This window comes from Equus przewalskii, chromosome 19 (genome assembly GCF_037783145.1).
Source record: "Equus przewalskii isolate Varuska chromosome 19, EquPr2, whole genome shotgun sequence".
Classification (NCBI taxonomy): domain Eukaryota; kingdom Metazoa; phylum Chordata; class Mammalia; order Perissodactyla; family Equidae; genus Equus; species Equus przewalskii.
In genome coordinates this window covers 62,377,122-62,393,642 of record NC_091849.1, presented here as the reverse complement: position 1 = coordinate 62,393,642, position 16,521 = coordinate 62,377,122, and the positions used below count along the sequence as shown (strand labels likewise).

Sequence of the window (16,521 nt, the reverse complement as noted above, 5' to 3'; positions counted from 1 at the left end):
TTTCCCCCATTTTTAACAGAATTCTGTTTTTAAAAAATGACTTCAAATGAAACCTGCTTCTCTCTCTCAGTTCCTATTCCACCTTCAAACCTGAACCAAAGTCTACAAAAGCCGACAGCACACAGCCAGCTTCCTCCTCCCACCCAGTGGGTACGAAGGTAAACAGCTTATTTCACTCTTTCTGACGCAGGAAGGTTAGCTTAGACTTTTTCTTTAATTCCTACTGGACTAGAAGAAACAAACACTTTTCTCTCTCCCATGTCTACACATGACACTGCTTTAATCATGAGACATACTGGTTTGACCATCATCTCTTGCTTGTGGAAAACTGACTGATAAAGTGCAGTCACGAAACCTGGAACGGTTTTTGTTGTTTCCTTTGTTTCCATACATCCATTGCCCTATAACCGTTCCTTGTGGTAACAGCTTCACTGAGATATGATTCAGACCATTACAATTCACCCATTTAAAGTGTACAATTCCATGATTTTCAGTGTAGTCACAGAGTTGTGCTACCGTCACCACAAGAAATTGTAGAACATTTTCGCCACCTCAAAAAATACCCCGTAACTTATCTCCCCTTCCCTGGTAATCACGAACCTACTTCTGTCTCTACAGATTTCCCAGTTCTGCACAATTTATATAAACAGAATAGTATAACATGTGGTCTTTCCCTAAAATCTTTTAATTTTTTCTTTTCTCTTTGAATTAGTTAATTTGAGTTGTGGTCTCCTACAGGTCATAACAGGACAACAAAAGTACCACAAATTCTGTTTAGTTTTTCCATAATTCATAGAGATATAAAATAAATATATAATATTATGTTACCTTATTTTTGAGATTGTTAGACTATATATCTGAATATATTGTATTATCTCATCCAGAAGGCGATCAGTCATGCTATCAAAATCAGCAAAAGTATCATTCTAAACAAAAGCAAGACAGACACATTACATACTGAATATATAAAATCACATGAAAAACTGAGTATAAACATTATTTTTAATTTAGGTATTAAAAATATGGTTAAGACCAGTGTTTAGAGAAGTTAGTGAATGTAATATTCATTATATTAAAATGAGCAAAAAGAGTGAATATCTAGGGGAAAAAATGTTCAGTGCTCTTACTAACACTTGCCTCATTTTGTTATTTAATTGTTTAGCTCACCACCAGCATTTAATGTAAGATTATTTATAACGATTTAATTAATGAACTCTCTGCATAGAAATGTGAAATTCTAGAAATTTCTGCACTTGTGAATAGTTCATAAGCTGAACTGTAAAATCACTTTTACTTCTTTGGGATATGCATTAATGTTAAATTTCATAGAAATCAGAAAAATTATTTCTACTACTACACTTTGTACGAAGCAAATATTTACACAGAAACTAGTACAAAAGTGTTTGCTCCCACTGAAAACACCACCATATTGTACCTGATTTCTCTCAGACATAAGAAAATCAATTCTTCCCCCAGGTAGTCCAAGTTCAATGTAAGTTTTTACTAATCGGAGATCTGCACTGTTTCCTAGAAATTGAAGAAAATGAATAATTATGTCTAAAGGATGAGAGAGTTAAAGGTACAAAGCGCGTGCTCATGTATTTTACAGATCCTGAAGACAAGCATGTGGCCTACGCCGGTCATGAACAGAGAAGGCACTCTGAAACAGTCCTCGACTTGTGTGTCAAAGCTGATCTCCATCAGCCAGACAATGTCTTTCGACAGTCTGTTTCTGAGGGAGCTTAGTCACACCGACGCTTTCCCCTCCTGGCTATCGGTGTGTTCAGCTGCTAGGGCTCACTCCGGGACCCTGGCTGGAGCAGGGGGTGAGTGACTGAGGGCTCCCCACAGCACCACTCCAGGCCATGGTTTCACAAACCCTGGGTGCATTCTGATAGAGATTTAATCTGCGGCTTTTCCTTTGATGGTACTGGGACAGACGGACAGAAATAAAAATCCAGTTAAATAATCTAAGATAGTATCTTTTAATTACTAACTTAAAAGATATCTATAAATATAAAATATTTAAAATCTAGATATAATACATAAATGTATTTATTACCTCCAAAAATTAGTTTAGTGTCTTTTTTAGTTAATTCCTTTGTTTTACTTAGGACTATAAACATATCATTATCAATTGTTGAATTTTTACTTTACTCTTCTAATATTTACATGTTTTAAATATTTCACGCACTGAGATAACTTTTATTCCTTTTTTTTTTTCCCTGCTTTATTTCCCAACCCCCCCCCGCCCCCCCCAGTACATAGCTGTATATCTTAGTTGCAGGTCCTTCTAGTTGTAGGATGCAGGACGCCGCCTCAACGTGGCCTGACGACCGGTGCCATGTCCGCGCCCAGGATCCGAACCCTGGGCCGCCGCAGCAGAACGCGCGAACTTAATTAACCACTCGGCCACGGAGCTGGCTCCCATTCCTTTTTTTTAAAAAAGATTTTAATCTTTCCTTTTTCTCCCCAAAGCCCCCCAGTACATAGTTGTGCATTTTTAGTTGTGGGTCCTTCTAGTTGTGCCATGTGGGATGCCGCCTCAGCATGGCCTGATGAGCGGTGCTATGTCTGTGCTCAGGATTCGAACTGGTAAAACCCTGGGCCATGGAAGCGGAGCGCGAAAACTTAACCACTGGCCACCGGGCCGGCCCCGATAACTTTTATCCTTGATTTCAAAAGGAACACCTCTGTGTTTCACTACTAAGTGTGTTTTCTCCACCGGCTGGAAATATATCTGCTTAATCACATTAAAGAACTAGACTAGCGCTATTTTAGGGTTAAAGTCTGGCACTTAGTTATCATAACTGGGAATGGATATTGAATTTTATCAACAGTTTCTTACTTGATTCGCTGATGTAGTGTATTTTATTAATCAATTTCTTTATAATTACTTATCTTTGCATCCTGGGAATTAAATCCTATTTGTTTTAGTGACTTTAATATATCGATTCTACTTCCAATAGGTCTTTCTTAAAGTTTTATTTATATATTTTCTACAATATTGCTAGAGTTTTATTAAGTGTATTCATGTCAGATTGATCTACTATTTTTTGGGGTGTGGGTTTGATACCTTTTTCAGATTTGGTAACAAAGTTAGGCTAACTTTAAGGAATAAAATGAGCTGCATTCCATCTTTTTTTCTATTATTCTGGAATAATTTATATAACATGGAGATAATGTATTTCTTGAAAACTTCTAAGAATAATTTGCCAGAGATTCTACTGGGCCAAGACGTCTTTCTTGGGGGATAATTCTTTGAAATTTTATTATTGGGGAGGAAGAGTTTAGCATGGGAGGTAGTTTATTTCTTGAGAGTCAGTTTTTTTTTTTTTAAAGAAAAATCTCCAATTTCATGAGAAGTTATCAGCTCAGACCCATGTTTATACTCTTATAATCCATAAACTTTTTTGTCAATTTCTTCTTATGGAATCACATTCTAATACAGTAATCCTTTGCAGTCTAGAGATATTTGGCATCTTCTAACATAGTTCCTAATCTAGAAAAAAAGTCTGATGAGTAGCCAAAATAATTATCATAAAACCATAGCACTAAAGCCAGGTACTTAGAATTTAAATTATACCCTAATTAATTAGTGAATCTTTAATTCTGAGGTATTGATTTTTCTAGCTCATAAGGTTTTAGAGCATCAAGCTAAAAGGGAACTAGGAAGACTATCAAAGGGAGACACAATGATTGCCATGAGGTGACAGCTGACAACAGCAACGAGAAGAGAGAAAAGAGAAAAATGCAGAGTCAAAATAAATAAAATGCTGGCACATGGATATCAGTCCCATGGAAAATTTACTTAAAAGGAAATCTAATATTACACTTAGCAATGTTAAGCATATTTCTGTTTTAGAATGTATTTAAGATTCAATTAATTTAACAATTTAAAAATCTTTTTTTCAGTTCCAAGATTTAATAGAACTAAATGAGCTCTATTAGGAAAAGAACGCATACTGAATTGCCATGGGTTACATCAACAGGCGTTACCTACCATCTAGACCATGCACACACACAATGAGATGCACTCCCTCTTCAGAGCCGTCCTCTTCGTCCATGCTGAAGTAAGGGACCGAGGATGCCAGCAGGGGAACATCACTGTACATGAATCCAGGCAGTTTAAGTTGTTTCAGTTCTTCCTTTGCCTGGAGAAAGCTGAAGCAAAATATTACAAAAGATACTCTTTAGTAAGTATTATATTCCGTTTTTAGAGCCAAAAAGACAATCTGCTGAATTTAGAGAACTGCAGAAGAGGAAATCTAACAATATTCGGTTTTAAAATAATGAAAATGCGTGGGATCACCTGAATGATTGAGAAATCAGAGAGTAATTTTCTTTACTATTTTTAGTACCTATTCTGAGCAAATACAAGGAATACTTTAAACCTGAAATCACCTAAAAATATTCTTTTAAACTTGAAATCAACTAAGAAAATATTAGGAGTGGAGTTATGTTTTCTACAAAATTTTACATTGTATGCATAGAAAAGCTGGGAGAAGTTCTGGAAAGATGACTATCTGATGCTTATCCTGTAATCAAATCTTATCCTGTCTGCTCCTTTTTAACCCTACATAAGCGGAAGGGAAGGAGCTGTTCTACAAAGCCTAACAGCAAGAGTGGTGGTTACAGTGTGCAGTAGATTAGGTTATTTGTATTTTTCTCTCAAAATACCAACAAGAAGCAGAATCAAGAGGGAGACGTGACTAAACATAATTGGTGGCACACACTCACTTGGAATGACTGACAGATCTAATCAACTTGGGGACTGTAAACACAAACAGTTATTAACTATTTAAGATTGTACCATTTGGACTCAAGAAAGCTGATGAACACTCACTGGAGTAGGGTGCACCGAGTGAAGCCACTCGTCAGCACTCGTCACACCACTGTTTTCCTCAGTGTTCCACAAACAGTGTGAGGTGCCCAGAGGTGGTCTGCCCTCAGCTTCCCAGCACGTCACAATTCTCCTCTCTGGTTTCACGAGCTTTGGGCACTGTGGATCTTAATTACATAACTCAGAATAATCTGGGAACTTTAAAGACCTGTTGTAGGCACACCCAGAGCTTTCACTCCAGCGATTATGACTCTGTCTGGAGTGAGGCAGAATATTTTGAGAAGAGTGCCATGCTAGTAAATTTATGTCATCCTCACATTTTTCTGGATATTCTACTGGTCCATGAAATCTCAATTCTGGGAACCACTGACTTAGCCAACGCAAGCTGGTGTGGAAGGTTCAGCAAGTCTTTACTAACCTATTATTCATCACCTAATATTGTCCTTATTTGCTAGGTGCACTTACAAAACCTAACTTGTTTCTGGGAGTTAATCAGGGAGAAATAAGGTACTGATGAAATAAACGGTTTTAACCTCAATTATTCCATACTTTCAACATAAAACTATCAATGTAAAATTTGTATCAGAAATGTCTAGCCTATAGAACAGGACAATCATATGGGGAAATACAGGCCTGTCAAAGAGTGTACTGAAGTCACTTCCCCATTTTAGACAGCTAATCACAGAAGCACTTTTTGTATTACAGAAAGTAGAGAACATGAAATGTACATGTTACCAGAGAAATATATATACGTTCTCTCTACATACTTAGTAGCGCATGCTGCTGTGCTCCATTACTTACGCTTGTATTTGAGGTTTTGGTGAATTTTCATACCAGGACACCGATGACGTGAGGCTGTAACCAGTGCTGCTAGGCTGCTTTGTAATGGCATCACACTTACTTTTAGATGAATGCTTAACACTACAAGGAGACTCTCGTGGTGCGGACGGGAAAGACAAACAACCAGAAGTACAGACAGTAGGCACATTTATAGCATCCCTCAGATAGCCACTGTTTATTTTTTCAGAGGTGACAAGTCTGTCTTCTTCTGGTGCACCTCTGTTTGTATAGCGAGCACTTACTGTCCCCCCCAAAGCCGAGGCTTCGGTTTCCTCATAATACCCGTTCTGGACCATTTGTTGATCCTGCTCTTCCTCCTCATCCTCTTTACCCTGTTCCTGCTGAAGCGTACTCATTTCTCTCTTAGAAGTTTCCTTCTGAGGGCTAACTGAATGGCTGTAGCTAACAGCACATGTGTCAGAAATATCCGTACTGCTCTGAGAGCCAAAATAATTTTCTACAAGCCCTTCTTTTACCATATCAGGACTGGCTGAAAAAGGGTCACTTGTACCCAGAGGAGCTTCATTTTTAACTGTAGGGACTTCCGAGTTTATTTGTTTGAGATTTAATGCATCACTATTTTTCCTTTTCACAGTTCTATCTTCACCAACTTCTGTATTAGTAGAAATGGAGCCTGAAACGACACAAGGGGTGCCTAAGCAGACCAGATTTGAAGCCAATGCACTTGCTGCCCCTGCAGGGTTGCCAGGTCTATCAGGACTCCGAGAGTCTTTGCACACAGTGTCCAAGTTAGGTTTGGAGCTGCACCTACTTTTCACATCACTGGAAGTATTTTCATCTGAAAAAATAAATTGTAAAGGGTCTTTAGTGCTTGAATTTAAGGGATGTATTGCTACAGCTTCATTGTCCAAATGCCCTGAAAATACGACACTCTGCTGTTGCAAAATAATGCTTGACTTTTTACTATTGTCACATTTTGGCAAATCAACTGTCCCTAGATTTAACACAGTTTTGCTATCACTTAGGTGGCATTCAGGTGCAACAGGTTTCCTAGAGCTTTCCTCAGGCGACAGCTCATCGTCAGACGGCAGTGAGTTGATGGACGTCAGAGACGACTGCACCTCACTTAGAGCGCTGGTGCTCTCGGTGCAGTGACTGCCTAGTGAAAGCTTCACGCTGGCGTCAGCCCTCATCAAAAGCGGAGGAAACACCCTCTCAGTGGGGGAAGGGCCTTGCCCCTGCACAACTTCAAACACTACGTCAGGGTTTGGATGTGTTGCAAAAGAACTTGGTTCACTCTCAACCCCTGAATCTGAAAATCTAGATGAGGCGTATGTGGCATTACCATCTGGTAACTTAATTGCATCTGCACTCACTACCACATGATATTCTTTCGCAGAGGCAGCAGGTTGATTACTTCTTAACTTAGCTAACGGCTCTCCGACAAAACGACACTTTGCTTCCTGCAAAGCTTCCTTCTCAAGTGTTATGTCTATAGATTTAGATTTACCATTAGATTCTAAGGACTCAAAGTTGGGTAGCTGTAAATTGTCCACCAGCATTTCATCTAGTCGAGGCTCTGTCCAAGGTCCTATTTTAACAGTTACTTTCTCGCCACTGAAAGGGTCTTTGTCACAGGGCTTTACTTCAATGGTTCTAACTCCTGCCGATGGCGTTTGCTGATCATGGAAATCCTCTGAGGAACTTCTAGCTGCCACATTGTGCTCCACTTGTGTAATTTCATTATCGTCCTGGGAGGTATCAAGTTTACCTGAAATGGACAAATTTGCACAAAGATTTAGGCCGCCAGAGTTCAAAGGATCAAACAGGTCTGGCTGCATATTTTCAATATCTGGAGACTTTTGTTCAGTTCTCTCTGTATTAGTTGGCAAAAAGCTAGCTTCCTTTTGACTTGTCTGTCTGTTGTAGGTCTTTAGGTCAAAATTATATCCACATATCGTGGGATCCAGACCTTCCTTCTGACTATGTGAAGGATTGCCTTCTGAGCATTTAAAGAGATCATTTGATGCTGTACTTTTCAAGCATTTGTAGCCTACCAAAACCACAGAATCCTTAGAGTTCTGTTTTATTAATTTTTTTGTGTTTTCAGGTTTCATTGTTTTCATGAGCTTAGTAACCTTAACCTTGGATTTATTTGATTCTTCATTCTTTCCTTTCAGACATTTTGTTAGCTGTTCTTCACCTTCTGTATACCAAAAACTGGAGGCACCAGCAGGTCTGACTGTGAACTCTGGGCTAGCAAGTCCAGCTAGAGAGCTTTCTTCAGTCTCACATTTATCCATTCTACTGGACTCTGATCTCTGAAGATTCTGAACTCCCATCCAGGGTGCATCTAAGTCTTTTATCCAAAGAAAAAAAGATTCAGGTTTAAACAAGGTGTGAGAACTCATATGATTAAGACTACTTTTTCTGACTATAACTTTCTAATATCCTCAAAAATAAATGAAACTGGAGGGGGGACAAAACAGCCCCACGTTAGGGAATGGTTTTACGTATAAAAGGAAGAATATACTGAAAGTGACACACAACTTACATATTTTAGTTAAATTATACTTACCTTCAATAACTGAATCTAAATACCTATCTTCAAAGATTATAGGTAATGAATTGAGATCTCCATCTAATTCACTACATTCAATGGGTAGGGGTGGAAGAGAACTGCAGAAGGAAGTATTTTTGATAGCGGTGCACATCTGTAGATGACTCTGAGCACTGAAAAATATTGCTGACGTCAGACTGTAATTCAAAAAAATTACATCCACTGCCACCTTCCAGACTCCACCTTCCCCCTCCCCTCACCATTCCTACCCCTTCCTCAAGACACAACCTCCTTGTGGAAGAGATCCTTGATCAGAGATCAAAACTGGTAAAATGGAAATTATGGTTTCTTGAAAAATTACTGACATAAAATTATGGTCTGTTGATAAACTATTCAATTAATTCCTATTACCTTCTTCTATACTTTTTTTTTTAAAGATTTTATTTTTTCCTTTTTTCTCCCCAAAGCCCCCCGGTACATAGTTGTATATTCTTAGTTGTGGGTCCTTCTAGTTGTGGCATGTGGGACGCTGCCTCAGCGTGGTTTGATGAGCAGTGCCATGTCCACACCCAGGATTCGAACCAACGAAACACTGGGCCGCCTGCAGCAGAGCGTGCGAACTTAACCACTTGGCCATGGGGCCAGCCCCTCTTCTATACTTTTTAATGTCACTTCAAAGTGAGTTATCTATGCTTAATGTCTGAACTTCCTCATTTGCTGAGAACAGCATGTAGGAGAAATACCAAAAGCTCAAATGCCTACTAATGATTTGATGATGGTGTCGAAAAAAATGTGTTTTATTGCTCCTGCTGTAGTTAACATGTATTGATGAACACAATTAACAGCTATTTAAAACAAGGTGTATAACTTTCTAATACAGTTCTTTTTTGTTTTTTAGGAAGATTAGCCCTGAGCTAACATCCACTGCCAAACCTCCTCTTTTTTGCTGAGGAAGACTGGCCCTGAGCTAACATCATGCCCATCTTCCTCTACTTCATATGTGGGACGCCTACCACAGCATGGCTTGCCAGGTGGTGCCATGTCCGCACGTGGGATCTGAATCAGTGAACCCCGGGCCCCTGAAGTGACACATGCGAACTTAACCGCTATGCCACCGGGTGGGCCCCACAAATAGTTTTTCAAAAAACCTTTCCTTACAGAAAATTTCAAACAAATCAAAGAGAATAGTATTTATTAATAAACCCCCTCACTCAGCTCCAACAATCTAATTTTGCCTTCTTATCTACACCTCCACTCACTACTTACCCCATACTCTGTTATTATTTACAGCTTTTTTTTGACATATAATTCACATATCTTAGCTATAAGAGTCTGACGAATGGACACCTGATACAGAACAGTTCCATCTCTTCAGAGGGTGCTCTCATGTCTTTCTGGTCAAACTCCCAGCCCAACCAACCCCAAGACAACCACTGTTCTGACTTTCTTCACCTTAGTTTGCCTCTTCCAGAACTTCATATAAATAGAATCATAGTATTTACTCTTTTATGCTTTTTTCACTCAGCATAATTTTCTCAAAATAGCCTTTAAAGACAAAGAAAACCAGATCTAAATATAATCATTAGGAAAAATGGATGATATCTATTCTGGATATTTTAACTGTAAACCACTGACCTAACAGAAGGCAGTGCCAGTCAGACTGCTTGTGAAATTCTGTAGTAAATAATGATGAATACGAGAGATTCTGATCTGCAAAAATAAGCTACAAGTTGGCCCAATGGAAGGCTGGAGCCAGTGCTGCACGGGACTGACAAGGTTACAGCAGATCTGATCTGGAAGGAGGTGGCAACTGGGCAACATGCTTCTTGATGTAGGGAATGGATCTTTCATGAAGTAATTCAGAAGACTAGACCCAATTTGATTAAATGGGATTTCTAAACTTCAAATTCTCCTAATTTCTTCTACTGTAAATATTGTACATCACTGATAAATTCTGAGATAGCTATCTTATGTAAAAGGAAACAAAATCATTTTAATTTTGGATTTATGCTACTCACTGAAGTTCCTGGTATGCAATGGCAGCTTCCCTGGGATGTTCAAAACAAAAGAAGGCCTCAGAGAATCTGCGTACCTGAAATTACAAACAGGAGTATGAATAACACGGCACGTTTAAAGTCACTCAGGCACAGGATGCAGGGAGAGAACCCTTCCATCAGGACAGCCATAACCACCCTGTGAGAATTATCTCCCTCCTCAGTGTGGCCAAAGCACTGCATTTTGGTGCAGCAGGAAACAAAAAAAACAACAGGATGCACAATGAGAAATCTAGGTTTACATTATGGATCCACCATTTGTCTTCCTTGAAGACAGACATTTTGTATGTCACATTCACCACTACATTCCCGGTACCCAGAATAGTGTCCAGCATATGGGAAAAATGATAGAAGCCGCTTGCACTTCCACCACGCTATGTGTCAGGCCTCCAAGTATATGCAGCTGAGTCAAGTGAATGACTGAGTAGCATTGTGACTTCGGGCATTTCACCTTTGAGCCTCAGATGACTCTTTCACATTACTCTTAATACTTGTTCTATATATGGGGTTATTGTGAAGAACAAACAAGACACCATATGCATGTCATACGAACATATAGTTTGTAATGCGGAAAGTGTATATAAATATAAGCTATCATAATAGTCATGATAGCACTGACCACATCTTTTTCCTCAAAATAACTGCATAAGCAAATTGTCTCTCCTCTTAACGTGTAATATTTTTTAGAGTAGGAACTACGTTTTGATCATCTATTATCCCCCAAAGCCTATATCTCAGCATGTTACATGTTACTTGGTAAATACTGGTCCAATCTAGCTGAATTTTCTTCTGCCATATTTGCATTTTGACCCTTTCATTTCCAATTATACAAGGGAAGGCTCTGTCAGCTACTGGAGCAACATGAAGCAACAGTAAGGAGATGGAAAAGATGTTTTGTTTTGAGGTACATGGAGGAGAAAGAAATTATATTACATTCAAGATTCCTTCCTAAAAGGAAACCTGACTTAAGGTTCTTTGGTTTTAAAGGTACAACAGATTGGAGACATTACACTCGTCATCAAGATGTGGCCAGCTGAATTTCTGAGTTGCTAAATTGTTTCCCTGAGCAGATGAGACTGGGTCTTCAGAGGAACAAGTCTCCTCTCTGCGGAGAGGAAGGTGTGAGGCATCTTTGAGAAAGATGCCATTCGAGTCTTTACTTTCAAATGCTGTCCAACTGCCTCTCCTTCCTCTCCAAAACTAAGGGAAAGATGAAGAAAAGTATCTGCCTATCTGTCCATTAGGGATATTTTCCTTGAGGGCTATAAGGTGTGAAGACATGCAGCCTGAAGTCACCTGGATTCCTGGCGTTGCAGCTGGGTCTGCAAAACCAGCTCATTTCCTTCTCTCCCTACCTTCCCTGATTCCTGCAATAATAACCATCATTTCTTGACAACATCGTACCTGCCAGGCTCTATGCTAAGCATTTTATTTTCATTCTTTAATTTAAACCATATAAAAACCCTATGAAGTGGCTATATCTTCATTTAATAAGTGAGAAAACAGGCACAAAGAGGTTAATTACTTGGCCAAGATAACATAGCTAGCAAGCGATAAACATGGGATTCAAATTAAGACTTGAGAAACTCCAAATTTTGTGCTCCAAACCACTTCTCTCTTCCCTTCTGCTATGAGACTCCCCGTAACCAGAAAGTCTTTCCTTTCTTCTACACATTCATACGAAGTTCTCTGTCTAAATTTTCTCCTGCTGTGACTTACATGCTGTGGCAAGGTGTAACAAATAAGCCCATGAACTGTATTGTGTGGCCGTATCTAAGGTATGACTGCCACCTGCTGGCAGCACAGCTTAATTCTGGGCAAAAGACTCACACAGAAAAAATGTTACATTTACAAATTCAAATGATGGACAAGAGTATATATTACTACTTTGGTATATATGTTTGTAAAACAAGTTTTGTGTACACACCCTAATTTTTAAAAATTCACTCATTTGGCAATGTCAACTATTCAAAATTTGGCAAAATGCCAGGAGGTTAAAGAAAAGCCTCTGAGCAATCAAAATGGGTATTTATTAACGCTTTACAGAGTTAGATGTTCATCTGTATTCTCTAACATGTTGTTGAAATTGCTAAACAGTATTATAATAATTTTAATAGTACTTATTATAATTATAATAAATAGCATTTATGATTCATTATTAAGATAATGCAATTACTGTAATTAATAACATAATAATAATTATAATAATTTTATACATGCCTGTCCAGGTAGATTCTAATCTTGAGTGCAGGGTCTAATATCTCCTTTATTAACTATGTTGCCTGGAAGAAGGCAGGAGCCTCACAAACGTTTACTGAACCACGCCTTGCATTAGACTTTAAAGCCTCCTTTTACACAAGCTGATTTATACTCACTACGAGATACAATTCTAACTGGTTTAAGTTCTTTAGTTTTGCAACTCACTGCACTTCAAAGAGCAAATGAGACAAAGGAAAAAGGAGAACTACAGAGTATACACAGTACACACACAGGCATAAGTTACACGCGTGGTGTGCACACACGGGCACAGGTGTACACAGAATGTAGACACACAGGCATAAGTCTAAACGCATGGTGTGCACACACAGGCACAGGTATACACAGTACACACACAGGCATAAGTCCACACGCATGGTGTGCACACACGGGCACAGGTGTACACAGAATGTCGACACACAGGCATAAGTCTACACGCATGGTGTGCACACACGGGCACAGGTGTACACAGCACACACACAGGCATAAGTCCACACGCATGGTGTGCACACGGGCACAGGTGTACACAGTACACACACAGGCATAAGTTACACGCATGGTGTGCACACATGGGCACAGGTGTACACAGAATGCAGACACACAGGCATAAGTCTAAACGCATGGTGTGCACACAGGCACAGGTATACACAGTACACACACAGGCATAAGTCCACACGCATGGTGTGCACACACGGGCACAGGTATACACAGAATGTAGACACACATGGATAAGTCTACACACATGGTGTGCACACACGGGCACAGGTATACACAGTACACACACAGGCATAAGTCCACACGCATAGTGTGCACGCATGGGTACAGGTGTACACAGAATGTAGACACACAGGCATAAGTCTACATGCATGGTGTGCACACATGGGCACAGGTGTACACAGAATGTAGACACACATGCATAAGTCTACATGCATGGTGTGCACACACGGGCACAGGTGTACACAGAATGTAGACACACAGGCATAAGTCTACATGCATGGTGTGCACACACGGGCACAGGTGTACACAGTACACACACAGGCATAAGTCTACACGCATGGTGTGCACACACGGGCACAGGTGTACACAGAATGTAGACACACAGGCATAAGTCTACACGCATGGTCTGCACACACAGGCACTGGTATGCACAGTACACACACAGGAATAAGTCTATACGCATGGTGTGCACACACAGGCACTGGTATACATAGTACACACACAGGCATAAGTCCACACGCATGGTGTGCACACAGGGCACAGGTATACACAGAATGTAGACACACACAGGCATAAGTCTACACGCATGGTGCGCACACAGGCACAGGTATACACAGTACACACACAGGCATAAGTCTTCCTATGTATACTACGCAGTTAAAGAAATGCTGAGAACTTGGCGCTGAAACAAAAAGGCCCTCCCTTAAGAACAAAAGCAAAAACCCTAGAACATTCCCATAAAAAGCAGATAAATGAAAAATTAATATAAACTGGGACTGTTTAGTGGAGGATCTAACATTCAGACCTTTTTAGTAGCAGAGAACACCAGTGTATTAAAGTTGAGCACATTAAATAAAATCCATAATGATAACTAAATCCTTCTGAACGGGCTAAATTAGGTTCGGTACGCTCTTCTTCAGAAGGTAGGGAGATATAAAGCACACTAGCAAATTTCCATTTAAAATGGTTAAAAATAACGTAAGAAAAAGTTAACCCTTTAAAAAGCACATAACAGATAATAACAAAATTCACTTTTGGATAGATTTATTTCCTGAAAACGCTAAATATGTTTTGTATATACACACATAAAAGCTATAGTACATTTTATTTATGTTAATAATTATATAACATTGGAAGTCTGCCCAAAGTTTGCAAAATAGGGCTGGGTTACTGGATGATTATTGTTACCCTTTGGTTCTTCCTGTTTCCTTGATTTTCATGTTCCTTGGAGTTTTGCGCTGCTATCTTCACGGCTGAAGTAGGAGTCACCTCCCCAGTATTTACTGTCTTTGGGGCAGAAGTACCTTCCTTCTGTCCTGTCAAAGGTTCTGAGGCTTCCTCAGACCCTCTATGGACATACCTCTTGCACACTTTGCTCCCTCTTGTGGCAGAATTCTTAAGCTTGTATTCCTTCTCTCCATGCTGCAAGGCACCAGGCTGAGTGCCAACAGCCTAGCTTTTGTTTCCTAAAGGTGATGCTACAGCTCAAGTTTGTGGTCTCTCCTTGGCCTGCAGGGAGGGTTCTGACAAAGCTTGCTCTTGCTTCCCCGTTCCAGAGAGCTCACAGCGAGCCAGCTACAGAGTAGGGGTGTGTGGGTGAGGCACGTGGGACGCTGGAGGTGCCCACGGCCAGCTGAGGGGATCCGTGGGTGAGGCTTTCCAAGCAGCTCACGGGCAGCCTTCTTGATGGGGCCCACGACGCAGTGAGTAGGATCCGCATCCCTTTAATGCCTTCTGAGATTCCCACCTGCTGCTCTCCCAGCCTCTTCCACCCCCAAGTCAGGGAGCTCCCGACTTAGTACTCTGAATGCGGCGGGAGGGAGAGGAGCCTTTCTGGTGGGGGCCTGCACAGCTGGGGAAGCCGGGTGCGCACTCACCTGCATTCCCTTTCCCCTGCAGGAGAAAGCATAGGCCAAGAAGGGTTCTCTTGGAGGTAAGCTGTGCCTCCTTGGGGAGGGGTGATGCGAGTAGAGACAAGCTGTTCCACTTGCTACAACTCTAATGCGTCCAAACTGGTAAGGTCTCTGGTAAGAGAGTGCTGGAACTTCTCTGGAAGCCTGGCCTTGCACAAAGGCTCTCTCAACTGTGGGCGAGTGTCTCAGTCAGTGCTCTCCAGGGGTTCCCAGACCACAGCCATAGGAGCTGGAGCCAGTTAACAGGCCACTGCAGGGTCTGCAGCCCCGACTGGGGTCTGTCTGCCTACTGGGTGGGCGAGACAGATCCTCCTCCTGGGTCCCTTGGCATATGCCACCGGATCCCACAGTTCCCATAACCTCACTTTTGTTCATGGACAGATGCTGAATTTTTGTTGTTGCAGGCAGGACAAAAATATCATATGACGCCAGGATACTTACATCACTCTCTCTTGTATCTTTTTCATTAGTATGGTGCACTGAGAACCATTCACATACAACAGTCTCTATGCTCTGACATGAATGTGTATGGCACATGTCTATACAATTCAATAATTTTGTATGACTTGATTTTCTAAGAATTTGAAAATCTGCCCTTTGTGAATTTTGACATCAAACAACATGGTAGAACCAGTATTGGTAGAAGTAATTCATTAAATTTTCCTCTCAAGTATGGATTTACATTTCCTCTTTTTATTCCAACACTTTGCTACATCATTTGCTTTCACTCCAATAAGCAGAGTTTCCACATCACAGGCTCACTTCCACGACGCAGTCCAATCATGCTGTTTCTGAATCCATTAACAGCCTACAGACTTCACTATGGCCCAGTCTGTCCCTGTACAAACAGTGAACGACCTCTGGACCACTTTGGTTACTGCAGGCTTAGCAATGTATTCTCAGAATCCTGATACACTTCATGAGCAAAGCTCCTGCTGAACTGCACAAATGGGAGCCAAAAGACATGACAGGCCACCGTTTCCACAGTTTTTGTGCTACAGGGCACGACTTATTATCCCTGGTAAAGTAACATGAGGACACTTTCTCATTGTGTCTTAATTAGCCCTCCTTGACTCCTTTAGGAGTTAAATAGGCCCTATCTCGGTATCTGGAAGGGGCTGAGAAAAGGGAAGCTCTAGGTTTTACGTTTGGCATTTTAGTTTTCCATAAACCTAAGTTTTGTCCTGGTCTCCCTTCTTTGCCTCTTTTTTCCAAAGTTGTGTTCACCAGCTGCTGTCTATTGAAGTCTACCTTCTTGTTCCTACTCCAGCCAGGACAACCCCATCCCTGTAAAATATTACACCATGAAGCTGCCTCTGATCCTTGTTATCACACTCTCCCCTACTTTGAGAGGCAGCTTACCTAGTTGAAGAACAC

At 40.6% G+C, this 16,521-nt stretch overlaps 1 protein-coding gene across 29 annotated transcripts in view; it reads right to left on the bottom strand.

The window, feature by feature from the left end:
• The window catches only part of FAM135A (family with sequence similarity 135 member A), a 112,525-nt gene that overhangs the window by 19,413 nt on the left and 76,591 nt on the right, over positions 1-16,521 (bottom strand). For 7 of the 29 annotated variants that reach the window (XM_070584851.1, XM_070584866.1, XM_070584850.1 and 4 more), the window contains 6 exons: positions 10,223-10,296; positions 8,223-8,377; positions 5,645-8,003; positions 4,004-4,164; positions 1,436-1,527; positions 829-926 (listed from right to left, as the gene is read on the bottom strand). In XM_070584851.1, the coding sequence (XP_070440952.1) occupies positions 829-926; positions 1,436-1,527; positions 4,004-4,164; positions 5,645-8,003; positions 8,223-8,377; positions 10,223-10,296 (2,939 nt within the window). Of the gene's footprint in view, positions 1-828; positions 927-1,435; positions 1,528-4,003; positions 4,165-4,846; positions 8,004-8,222; positions 8,402-10,222; positions 10,297-16,521 lie in introns of those variants that run through there. The other 22 variants (XM_070584864.1, XM_070584849.1, XM_070584853.1 and 19 more) reach the window with 9 other exon arrangements.